At 34.2% G+C, this 12,670-nt stretch overlaps 2 protein-coding genes across 2 annotated transcripts; both read left to right on the forward strand.

Annotated features, from left to right (window-relative positions):
- The first annotated feature begins 1,270 nt into the window (after positions 1-1,270).
- Positions 1,271-2,272, forward strand: LOC145576909 (uncharacterized). Its single transcript, XM_081634607.1, has one exon. The coding sequence runs from the start codon at positions 1,293-1,295 to the stop codon at positions 2,061-2,063; it is 771 nt and encodes a 256-aa protein (XP_081490733.1). The 5' UTR covers positions 1,271-1,292; the 3' UTR covers positions 2,064-2,272.
- A 6,647-nt stretch (positions 2,273-8,919) lies between these two features.
- Positions 8,920-11,128, forward strand: LOC145575738 (putative F-box protein At3g25750). The gene is made up of 2 exons (XM_081633551.1): positions 8,920-9,673; positions 10,509-11,128. The coding sequence occupies exons 1-2, from the start codon at positions 8,920-8,922 to the stop codon at positions 11,126-11,128; spliced, it is 1,374 nt and encodes a 457-aa protein (XP_081489677.1).
- Positions 11,129-12,670: the final 1,542 nt, after the last annotated feature.

The following is a 12,670-nucleotide window of genomic DNA, read 5'->3' on the forward strand; positions in this document are numbered from 1 at the left end:
GATGTGTATAATGCATTTTTTTCATCATTTTATAGGAAAATATAATGAAGTTTTTTTTATTAAAACATGAGACTTATATAATGATGATGAGTTTTTTCATCATTTTATACATATGCTATATATTTAGCATAAGCTGATGGTTGAGGCTTAGGAATATATTTTATACTCTATCACTCCCCTTACATGAAACCTGAAGCGAATTAATTCTACTTTAAAGGAGGGATGGATGAGATTCAAACTTGTGACCTCTATGTCACGCTGACTTTGATACCATGTTAGTGGACCAACTCAACCAAAAGCTTAAGCTGATGGTTGAGACCCGTGAATATATTTTATACTCTATCATGAATACAATGTGATGCTACACGTAGAACTCTGTTCTTTTGAGCTTCTGACAGAGTAGAGCAGAGTAGATTTGAGTCATCGGAGCAGAGTATGGCTCAGCAGAGCAGAGCAATTCTAAAGAATAGGACCATACTTTTTTTTTTTTTTTTTTGAAGAATAGGACCATACTTATATTATAATGCTTGCGTAGCATAAGAGAGCGTCTATTTAAAAAAAAAAAAAAAAAAAAAAAAAAAAAAAAAAAAAAGTAGTACGACTTGCACACTTTCCTCAATCATGCACGTATTATTTTACTTCGGGTGCTAGCATTATGCTTGCGAGTGCATCTAATATACAAAGATCATTGTACAACATAATTATAACAGTGGCTACTATCGTACCTAGCTAGAGTCCTAGTGTTTAACCATTAAGGCATTCACCCACAAGTTGAAGCAAATAAACGTACTGGCGTACTGCTCATCATCATATTTACCAAAGTAGTATTAAAGCAAAGGAAGGACATTCAAGGTTCATTGAAATTAAAGCTGGTGGAAAAAAATAGAATAACAATAATAATAATAATAATAATAATAATAATAATAATAATAATAATAATAATAATAATAATAATAATAATTAATATTCCATAAAAGTATAGTCTAAAAACTCTAACATTCGAACATAATGTTAGTATGAAGTGATAATTGAACACAACGCTAGCCAGCTTTCCAGGTTATATTTTCAACCTAGGCAGTTGAAGGCAATTAAAGTGTTCCAACACGGTTTCTTGACGAGCACATGCAGTTTGTACTACATTAATTATAAACTTTCTCAACCGTTCCAAGCTTTTTGTAATACAACTTGTGCATTATCACTTGATCAAGGCATTGCTATATATAATCTTCTTACTTTGGCTTCAATTTCTCATCAATACTCATATAATCAAATAATTATTACTACGTACAAAGATGGCTTGTACTAAAGTTTTCGTTTTTTTAGTCCTTGGTGTCCTAGTATGCACTACTAGTGCTAGGATGCTAGTGAGCACCTCGAATGAGTTTGAGGATGAGAAACTCTTTGGCCACGGTGGAGGCCTAGGTGGAGGTGGTGGATATGGTGGCGGAGCTGGTGGTGGTCTTGGAGGTGGTGCAGGTGCCGGAGGAGGTGCTGGCTATGGAGGTGGTGCAGGAGCAGGTGGAGGACTTGGTGGCGGTGGAGGTGGAGGATTAGGTGGTGGTGGTGGTGCAGGTGGAGGTGCCGGTGGTGGTGCTGGGTATGGCGGTGGAGCTGGAGCTGGTGGTGGATTAGGTGGAGGAGCTGGTGGTGGTAAAGGGTTTGGTGGTGGTGCTGGTGGAGGAGTAGGAGGTGGAGCTGGTGGTGGACTAGGTGGAGGAGCTGGTGGTGGTAAAGGTTTTGGTGGTGGTGCAGGTGGAGGAGCAGGCGGTGGAGCTGGGTATGGAGCAGGAGGTGGAGCTGGTGCTGGTGGTGGACTAGGTGGAGGAGCTGGTGGTGGTAAAGGGTTTGGTGGTGGTGCTGGTGGAGGAGCAGGCGGCGGAGTCGGATATGGAGCAGGAGGTGGAGCTGGAGCTGGTGGTGGACTAGGTGGAGGATCTGGTGGTGGTGGAGGGCTTGGTGGTGGTGGAGGAGCCGGAGGTGGTGGTGGCCTTGGAGGTGGTGCTGGCGGTGGATATGGTGGAGGTGCTGGTGCTGGAGGTGGTGCTGGTGGTGGATATCATTGAGCACACACTTTTGTAGTTTACATGCATACTACAAACCCTAGATACCAAATTACGTACGTTCTATAGTATGGGAGCAATAGCTTCCATAATCGGCTCGATTTGTACTTGTTTTGCGATATTGTGCCGGGAACTCTAAGTTCATTCTATACTTTTCAATTCATAATTCCATAAATTAAATGATTGAAGAATAATATTTTCCTTCTCGATTACTTCATATTATTACATTATCTTCATAATATTACTTCATATTATTGCATTATCACGATTACTTCATATTTATTACATGCATGGTAGAATTATTGCTACCATGTATGTGCAGTATATCATCAATCATTGATCTCAACATCACCATGATTTGTAGAATCATTATTCAACAGTATTTAACATAGCTAGGCACATGAAACACGACATTTATCAGATTCTATTTATTGTTAGAATTAAATTATGATGTAATGAATCTGAATATAATACCATGCATGCTTTTTATATGGCAACTGTATAATTTAGCTCATTGTTGGACGACCCATTTGATATGTGGAAGACCTCGTTGATGGACATGGACAGGGTAATTCGAAGGGTATGGTTTAATTTCAAATTAAAGGGGTTTTTTTTTATTGGATATAACTTTAATGAACAAGCTTTCAATTGGACAGATGAGTCAATATAAGGCAAAAATAATAAACCTAATAAGAAAAGGTTGTATGTAGAATATAATTTTGTATTCAATTGTACTCACTTTTGTCTTTCTCACTTCTAATTTTCCATCGCTCGTTTTTTAGCTTGCTCACTATTGATTTTCTAACTCAAACGTGTTATATATTTACCCACACTCATACCTTTAGATCGACCTTTCAAATAACGAAATCTAATTGGTAGTATGATATTAAATGTTGTATACCATTAGTGAACTTTATTTATTTGCAATTCTACACATGTCTACTTGTCTATACTCAAATTAGTATCTACTTTACAGGTGGTATTAAGTAATTATTTAATTTAATCATATTTATGACATGTTAGGGAATGGAGTTGCATTATTGTGAATAGTGACATGATAACATGAGAAGCACATTTGGGCCTTTGGGTATAATGAAGTGACAAGTCTAATGAGAAAGTTAGAAACTATAAGATGCATAATTCCTCCGCTTCCACTTTGCACCAATTTAACTTTTATACGAATCTCAGATTAATGTTGAGATTGTTGACACATACTTTTGCAATTAGAATAAAATTTAACGGTACTTGGAATTTTGCAAATTACTAGGTTTTGGTTTGTCTAATTGTATATTTCCAATTCAAATTATTGAATTTAAAAATGTTTACTAATAGATACTCCATATTAAAAATAAAAAAAAAAGACTTTGATTTTCCATAATCCACTACTTTGTAATAAACATATACCACTCTAAAATCTAATCTCAATATACGTGATAAAGCAAAAGAAAACAATCATCTGAGGATGGAGGGAGTATATTTAATGATCGAAAAAGTACGTGATTTCATTTGCATTAGATTATTAATACAAAGATTCCAAAGATGCATGGCTAAAAAATGATCTTACATCAAATGGTTACGTGCAGTATTGCACAAGAAAAAAAGGTTGAGTGAGTAAAGGATTTAATGCATGCATCTAGTATTGGGTATACTACATACTGTCTCCTAGAGCTGATCAAACTTAACTTGGGTCATAATAAAATGGTGGGTTTCGCAATTTTGGGCTTTGAATTCGAGCCTGGCAGGCCCATTTAGTTGGAAAAATTAACCTTCCTCAAGCCCAGGCCGTTATAAAGAAGTTGTGAGCATGAATTTATTGGCCCAATCTTAAACCTAACCCGATATGTGATAGCCTCTACTTTTCCAATTGCATTACACCATAGTTGCATCATTTTAACTTTTACCGATTATAATAGTGTTCAAAAGTCATTCATTATATAAGAGTATGTAAAAACTGAAAACTCTTAGATTGTGAATATTTTCTGTAATTAAACATGGAAAAAAGTTTATAAACATAGCTAGTATGTTTACGGTTTATCTTAGTATGATAAGTTGCGATTGCATTCTTGATTAAATTTATACTTTCCATGTATAAGATGATACACATGGAGAAGACCCATACCAGGGGGGTTTAGGAAATTGGACTCCTTTAGAATGAGTTCGGTTCGGTTCAATCTTATGTCCAAAAGTCAAAGATTAGAGCTGGCTAGGTAGTATTATTTGACGCAATTTTATCACATCGATTATTTTGTAGACATCGCTTATGTTAGAGATGATTTTATAATTCATGATCTGAAAGGTGATAGTTAAAATTCCTTTTGAAAAACTAGCTAATAAAATGTTTTTAAGCATTTTATTTATTTTTCTTCGATTAGGTCTAATAATCAATAAACAATCATCAATCGAAGCATACAAGTGATAATATTTATTTAATTACAACGTTTCTCTGCCCACATTATTTATTCAAGTAAAAGATGATCGAATAGAGAATAGAGTACGTAGTAATTAAGTTGCTATTGTATGAATAAGTACTTAAACGCCAACAAATTAAATTATACCACGTTGGATTTTTAATTTATGTGATATATAGATAAATACTATCATAAAAATAGAAAAAATAAAAAAAATAATTTCATTGACGTGCAAATTAAGGAAGTACTGTACTAAATTATAGCCGGTGAAACCAATGCATATTATGCATGCAAATTTGAGATAAACGAATAATTCAACAACAACAAGACATGCATGGCATGCAGGAAGACACCGGTCACTGAAACCATAAATTCCTCATTAAATCAATGCAAGGCAGATAATGATGATAAGACTAAAATTCAGCTTCGACTTCTCTTTTTCAAATTTCAATGGAGTTTGTTGTGCAATTGTTGCTACCCTCAAACTACATTTAATTCTACTGATATACTTATCTACGAGTAAAGTCCTGTTTAATTCACCTTATTTTTACTTATTTCAGAAAAAATAAGTTCAAATTAGAAAAAATAAGTTCAAATCTGATCATTGTTTTATGTGCTGTTTTTTTATTGTTAAATATCTTTAATTTCGTAATGAAAAAAATTATGAAAATCACATATTAATAAAATACATATTGTTACGAATCTAACAAGACCCCACTTGATATATTTTTTCCGTATAGATTATCGTATATTAAGGTCAAAGTTTAGTCAAATCTGACATTTAGATCAGACTAGATTAGATCAGGTCAGACTAAATTAGATTAGATCAGATCAGACCAGATTAGATAAGAAAAAATAAGGTGAACCAAACAAGCCCTAATACATACACCGCCTTATTTTATTGGAAAAAATACATACGTTGTATTTTTCATACTAGTTTTTGGATCTAAGTAATGCCTCACTGCCTCAAATCACTACTTGGTGTTGTACACTTATATGATATATATACTATACTCTACATTAATCGTGGTAAAATTTGTATGAGGTTGTGATGGGATTAAACCCAGTAGAGACACTTTCAGGTGGAGATTTTCTTATCTTTTCCTCCCATTTTTAAAGTGCCTATCCCATTAACCAGGGTCGGGAGCTGAGGACTTGTGAGAGATCCAGCTAATAAGGGCAATCTCCTTACCATGCAACCAAAAAAAAAAAATTAATAATAAAAAAAAAATCCCTCTATCATTACTCTTTATACTACACATACAGTGCCACAGAGGTTCAAATTTAAGATTACATGCACATGCAAAACATATATAGATGTTTAAACTGGCTGGTGGCCTTACCACATTTATAACCTTCTCAACTGTACTTTTTATCATGCAAATTTTGTCTCTTCCACCATTCTTCTATATAAACCCCTCTTAAATCTCAATATAGTCAACTTTCACTTGCTTCTCATTTCTACATACAAAAATAAAAAGCTTGTCATTTTGATAGTTCAAATTAAAAGTATTACTATGAATTATAAGCTTCTTATCTTTCTAGGGCTTATATACGTACTTGTTTGTGTTATTGGTGAAACTTATGCCATAAGAAATGATCGTTTCACCACTAAGGATTTAGGTGATGTTGGTGTGTATGGTGGTGGTCCCGGTATAGGTGGTCTTCCTCCTCCCGGTGTTATTGGAGGTGTACCACCGGGTGGCGTACCACCAGGCGGTGTAGTTGGGGGAGGTCAAGGTGGCATAGGGGGAATGGTTCCAGGTGGTGGTTTAGGTCAAGGAGGGCCGGGTTTTGGTATGGGCCAAGGTGGACCTGGTTTTGGTATGGGCCAAGGTGGGCCTGGTGGTGGCATGGGCATGGGTGGTGTTCCCGGAGGCGTTGTGGGCGGACAACCGGGCTTTGGCATGGGCTCGGGTATTGGTGCTGGTATTGGTGCGGGCTCTAGGATGGGTGGTGGTGGCCTTGGTGGACCCATCGGGGGGTCCACCGGTATTGGAGCCGGAGTGGGTGCTGGAATGGGCGGGAGCATGGGTGGTTTACCTGGTATACCTGGTGTTGGATCGAGTTCGGGTATTGGTGTTGGAGCTGGGGCTGGGGCAGGCTCTGGTGTAGGTCCTAACCCTGGAGGAAACTAGGACTACGTAGTACGTACTACACATGAACACGCACTATAAAAGAAGTAAGGAATCCTTTAGTTTGTTATTATAAGTATGATTTTGTCAAGTTATTAGATAATTAGTAGGCACTTTCTAAATATGTAGTGTTAATTAAGTTCTTTGTATTGTCAAAACTGTTTAGTATTGCAGTTGTACGTGAGGTTTTTCAGTTTGTTATGTCTTAATACAATAAGAAGAAAGTTGATCTCATATTATTGAACACGCACTAGTCACTCTAATATATATGTATTGCCTCTTAATGTTAGCTAAAATTATTTATCTATTTACTTTATATGATATCTTTCTTAGAATGTGTACCAATACGATGAGTTACAGGTACGAAGAAATGAAATATAAAAGTATATATAGACTAGCTTTTTTTTTTTTTTTTTTGAAAACATATACAAACTAGCTAGTTGTACTAAAGAACATATCATTTACGTAAAAAAAAATAAAATAAATCTAGGAAATTAAGTGTATATGCATTAAATTAAAAAATGTATTATCAAAGAATGGTTATGTCATCCGATCCTTTGACAACATATTTTGTCTTACAAAACAATACTTGAAATAGCGGTTGTATTGTATTAATGTCGCTAATCACTAGTAGCTAGTGATTTTGGTCATAAAAAATAATTGAGACTCCCAGTCTAATTTTATGTGGGATAAAATACTCCGTATAGTTAAGCTGTTTGTAAATCATCCATATATTTTTTTGAGAAAGTTCCCTGGCATTAGTGTCATTTTCAAATTTTGGGCCTTCAGGGATTCAGTGAAATTTACGTAGCCCTAAAATCATTAGGCCGAAGTATAAGAAAGCCCAAATAAGTGGCCCAATCACCCAAAAAGCCAGATGTTCTTCTCCAACCATTGTCAAAGCGTTTACAAGTTTAAAGTAGAAGCGTATCATCAACAACAAACAAGAAGATTACTTCATCTTCTAGCATGATCATTAGACTTCAGCATTGTATTAACGGTTATTTAGATCGCACGAGACTCCGGTTGCAATCAATAGTATTATTGTAGGTATTGAATTATTCATCTCGTAATTGTCAAGCATGTACTCGTATTCATGTTAGCTAATTTTCTGAACACTCCTACTACTCACACAACGTACTACTTTTACCGAACACGTCATAAGTGAAATTGGTAAGAAAGAGATATAAAATACTAATAGAGGCCCCTTAACCAGTGACTTGACAAATACCCAACAAACCTGGGCTCTGATACTAAGTTAAATTTCGCAACAATATGAAAAGGGCTTGGGGAACCCGGACAAGGAGGAGGAGAGTTTGGTCCACAAATTAGGATTCGGAGCTTTTCATACTAAAACCAATTGGCAATAGTAGGAGTTACTCCTCTACCTTATAAAGTGGAACCACCTCTCCTCTTTCTCTAATATGGGACACTTACAAGTGGGTTACAATGGGTTTCAATAGTTAGGAAGAAAATTAATAAAAATAATAGTGGGTCCTTACGTAATAAGGAATGTTGCAATAATTAAATCCTCCATATTATAAATAGTGAAACATTTTGACTTCTTGCACTATTTATCAAATTTATTACTTTGACTAATGTTTGTGATTTATATATAAAAATAAATAGTTTTGTGGGTACTTGTTAGAAATACAATCGTCTCTATGAATAATTTACTAATATGCAATATAAATTTTACCTTTTGATATTTAAAAATGTTATCAGTTAAATTTTTGCATTGACATAAGTGCAAAAGAGAAATGTTTCAGTTTATTTAAATAAGGAGGGAGTATGAAATATGCGTAAAAAGAAAGTATAGCGATTATTACGAAACGGTGATAGTATTACGAAGTATAAAGCTTCATAATAATAATACGGAGTAGTGGAGTACCCATTTAACAATATATTTCATGATAAACTTTGTTTTTAACAAGTTAGTTATTAAAAAACCATGATCAAAGGACAAGTTTTTGAAATAGAGGGAATTCTTGTAATGAAAAATAGTAAATTACGAGTATATCTTATCAATTATTTAGAAAAGAGGAAATAATTATTTATTGGGAAAGTCACCCGTTCACCCCTAGGACTCTAGGAGCATAGTGCATACCCCCTAGTAGAAATTGCCAAAGTGGTCTAGTGAGTCTACTCCATAAGAATGTACCATTTTACTACAATTAGCCCTAAACGTATGGAAACGAATAACCCCATAAAAAAGAAGTTAACCTTAACACACCTAATATATAATAACCTTCCCCTCCATATACTAGTATATTTCATTCAATTCATTTTATTATTTGAACAAACCCACATTACCTTATGGAAAAAACACAAACACCCCCAAAGAAAAAGCCTTTCAACAACACAACAACCCAAAACCACCACTCAAACACCAAAAAATGGGCTGATCTTCCAAAAGAACTCCTCTATATCATCGCATACCATCTTGATTATACGACGGATCTACCCCGCCTTCGCGGTGTCTGCCCTTCTTGGAGATCCGCTCTACCTCTAGCCGATTTCCCCTTACGGGAAATTCACATGGAGGTCCCACCCCTCAGATATGGTAATAACAATAATAACAAACCTCTTTATCTCCTCAAGACTAGATATTACCTTTTTTACCCTTTGCCCGGGAGTCCTTGTTGCGGCGGGTGGATAGCTAGAATGGGTGAGCTTGGTTTAAACAAATGGCGACCTCTTAGCCCACTTTGTAGCAACTTCAAGTTTAAGAGGTACTTGTACACTGACCCACCCATAATTGGAGAAATCAATCTGTTGGATTTTCGTGTTGTTGAGCTTGCTAGACCCATGTCTTTGGTTAATCATTTGGATTACAATGCACAGCCATTATCGAAGAAAGTCGTCCAAGGGGCACGGGCCGTGTTAGTATTACTTGATGATGAGCCCAGTGGGTTGATGTTGTGGAGGTTGGGGGATCACCAATGGGTTAGAATTGAAGATCAACGAGATAATTATAAGTTGTTTAAGGATATTGAGTTTTACAATGGTAATTTTTATGCCTTTCGGATGACATTGATTTCTCAGTTTCAAGTGTGGGTGATCAATCCAGGTATAGGCGCACCTCAATTTCTTCTATTTTTATTTATTTTTTTATTTTTAATCCAATTTAGAGAGAATCGCAAGGAAAAATGATGTAGATTAAATTTGATTCAAAGTCTTAGATATTGCCCTCTTATGTAAGATAGACTTTGTTCTTTTCACCGGAAATAAGTTAATCTGATTTGATATTAATAAATTAAGGTTAATCTGATTTGATTTTAATAAATTAAGATTTGATCTGGTCTAATATGATATATGCTATATAAATTTGGCTAATTAAATTTCGTCCACAAATTTACATTAATCTCTATAAGCAAAGATATTACTATCAAATTAGTTCTTGTTAGACTTATTTTATTGTGTACTTTTCAAATATATGCAACTTTTGTAAAATTTTACTACATAGTTGAAGATATTTAAAGCCTGTTTTGATTAACTGAATTGAGTTGAACTGAACTAAACTAAACTTATTAGAATTGAACTAAAGTGAACTGAAATGAATGAACTGGATATTTTATGAGAGAAGGAAATTAAAAACTGAACTGAACTGAAGTTATTGAAGCTGATAAACTGAATTGAATTGTAAATAAGCTGAAGAGAACATGCCCTAAAATAAATAAACAAGAATCAAAAGTTAAATTAAAAACTTAAAAGTTATAATCTAGTTTGACTTCAATATTTTTGGTCTGATCTGATTTGAATAAACAAAGTTACAGGTAATTTAATATAAGTTGGATAGAATAAGTCTTAAGCTATTTGATATAGAAATTTTTTTTAGTATGGGATTGGTAAACACTAATATATACAAATTATAATCATTCTTGATACCTTGAATGCTTGTGCAGGTAATCTCTCAATAATGAAGCAAGTAATCGATGTTCCGGGCATTTTGCAACTAAATGAAGGTAAATATGGTTGCATGGATGCAAAATTTGTACCATCTAAATCTAATGGTTGCTTTTATTTGGTTATCGATGTCATGGTATGGGAGGATATAATTCATAGAAATAAGCTAGTTTTGATGTTGAGGGAAGAAAAAGATGAGATGAAGAGTAAGTGGGAAAGGGTTGAAAACATAGGAAATATGACATTTTTCATTGGAAGTAATGTGTCATTTGCTCTCCCACCTCCACCAAGAAGCTTAGCACTATGGAAACCCAATTCAATTTACTCGTTTAGTAATACAAGAGGGCCAGTTTGGTTAACCCGGCATTATAATATCAAGCTAGCGAGTTGGAATCCACATTGTATGTCCGAGGGGTCAGAGTGTTTTCGCCATATGATTTATCATACATATAAAGATCATTTCAATTTGTTCATCATGAACGAAAATGATAAGGATGGCGGCGAAATGTCTTGTGAGAAGCGCCAGGAGTTGAGTACTAGACTCTTCTTTCCGCCACCCTCTTGGGTTAAGTGGCGTTGTCCTAGTCTTAACAATATTGAAATCAGGCTCGATGTCTAAGGGTTTTATGAATATGCTTTGATGCATTTGTTGAATTAATATTCTCTTATATATGTATGAAGTTGCAAGTTCGGATGTAATTGGAATGATGATGAGTTCGTTGTCCTAGTCTAGTTAATTTTATTGTTGGCTATGAGTATGACATCCTTTTTTGCTACGGCCAACCAAATGGTTCATCTTGTATATTGTATCGTTTAGGTTGATTTTACGGTCATGTTGCTAATTCTTATGATTTTACATCGTATGTTTCTTTTCTAGTCGAAAAAGTAATTCCTCTGTTTTTAAATACAATAGTTTCATTTCTCCATACGCATAGTTTTATGAAAAATTATAGAAAATAGTAAAACATGGAGGTAGTGGGTTGGTGGAAGAATAAAAAAAATTGTAAAAAACAAAAGTAGTAGAGAAAATTGTAGGACAGTGAATATGATATTATTAAATATGATTTATGCTGGGTCTACTAGTAGAGGGAAATGAATTCAATATTTTAAAAGCTTTCTAAATAAGGAAATGGAGTAAATATTTAAAAATAGTCGGAAATAGAAAATAGAGCAAGTATTTAAAAACGGAAGGAGTAAGTAATAATTATGAACTACTTTGGAAACATGCATAACATTTTGGGACACCCAAAAAGAAATACAGGCACGAAGTAATGGGACGGAATGGGTATATTAATTAACTTTGACTAATGTTTGTGATACATACATAAGATTAATATAGTCTTTTGATCGTTAAAATCATCACTATAAATAATTTATTAATATTCAATTGTTATAATTTTACTTATTGAAAATTAAAGATATTATCAATTAAGTTTTTGAATTGACATACGTGCATTAGAGAAACGTTTTATTTATTTAAATACGGAGGAACGTAAAAAAAAAGTATCGTGATTATTACAAAACGGTAGGAGAATATAGAAAGCTTCATATCAATAATATATATTTAACAACATATTTTATGATAAATTTTGTTACGCTATTAAAAATCTATGGTCAAAGGACAAGTTTTAAAATAGAAGGAATACGTGTAATGAAAAATTACAGAAAAATATGTCAATTATTTTGAAATAAAGGAAATAATCTAAAGGAGAGCATACTGCATAGTGCATACCCCCAAAACAGTCGATGCCCATTGGCCCTGCTTTGTTACTTATATTATCAGAAAAGAAACAAATAAGGGTTACTTTACATTATTACCAAGTCAAAATGGCCAAAGTGGTCTAGTGAGTCTACTCCATATGAATATACCATTTTACTACAATTAGCCCTATCACCTCCTTTTTTTTTTTTTTTTTTTTTTTTAAAGAAGAAATTAGCCCTATCACCTTTTTGGAAACGAATAACCCCATCAAAAGTAGTTAACCTTATCAACTGTATTCTTTAAAAACCTTCCCCTCCATATACATTTCATACAATTTATTTTATTATTCAATTTCAACTAACCCACATTACCTTATGGAAAAAACACAATCACCCCCTAAGAAAAAGCCTGGCAGTACCACCACCACCCAAAAACACCACTCAAACACCAAAAAATGGG

Source organism: Chenopodium album, chromosome 13 (assembly GCF_948465745.1).
Source record: "Chenopodium album chromosome 13, dcCheAlbu1.1, whole genome shotgun sequence".
Taxonomy (NCBI): Eukaryota; Viridiplantae; Streptophyta; class Magnoliopsida; order Caryophyllales; family Amaranthaceae; genus Chenopodium; species Chenopodium album.

What these genes read in the sequence shown, in the direction of transcription:
- LOC145576909 (XM_081634607.1), top strand. Translation starts at nt 1,293, where the DNA reads ATGGCTTGTACTAAAGTTTTCGTTTTTTTAGTCCTTGGTGTCCTAGTA.
- LOC145575738 (XM_081633551.1), top strand. Translation starts at nt 8,920, where the DNA reads ATGGAAAAAACACAAACACCCCCAAAGAAAAAGCCTTTCAACAACACA. An exon ending in AGTGTGGGTGATCAATCCAG is followed by an intron (nt 9,674 to 10,508) that starts GTATAGGCGCAC and finishes ATGCTTGTGCAG; the next exon opens with GTAATCTCTCAATAATGAAG.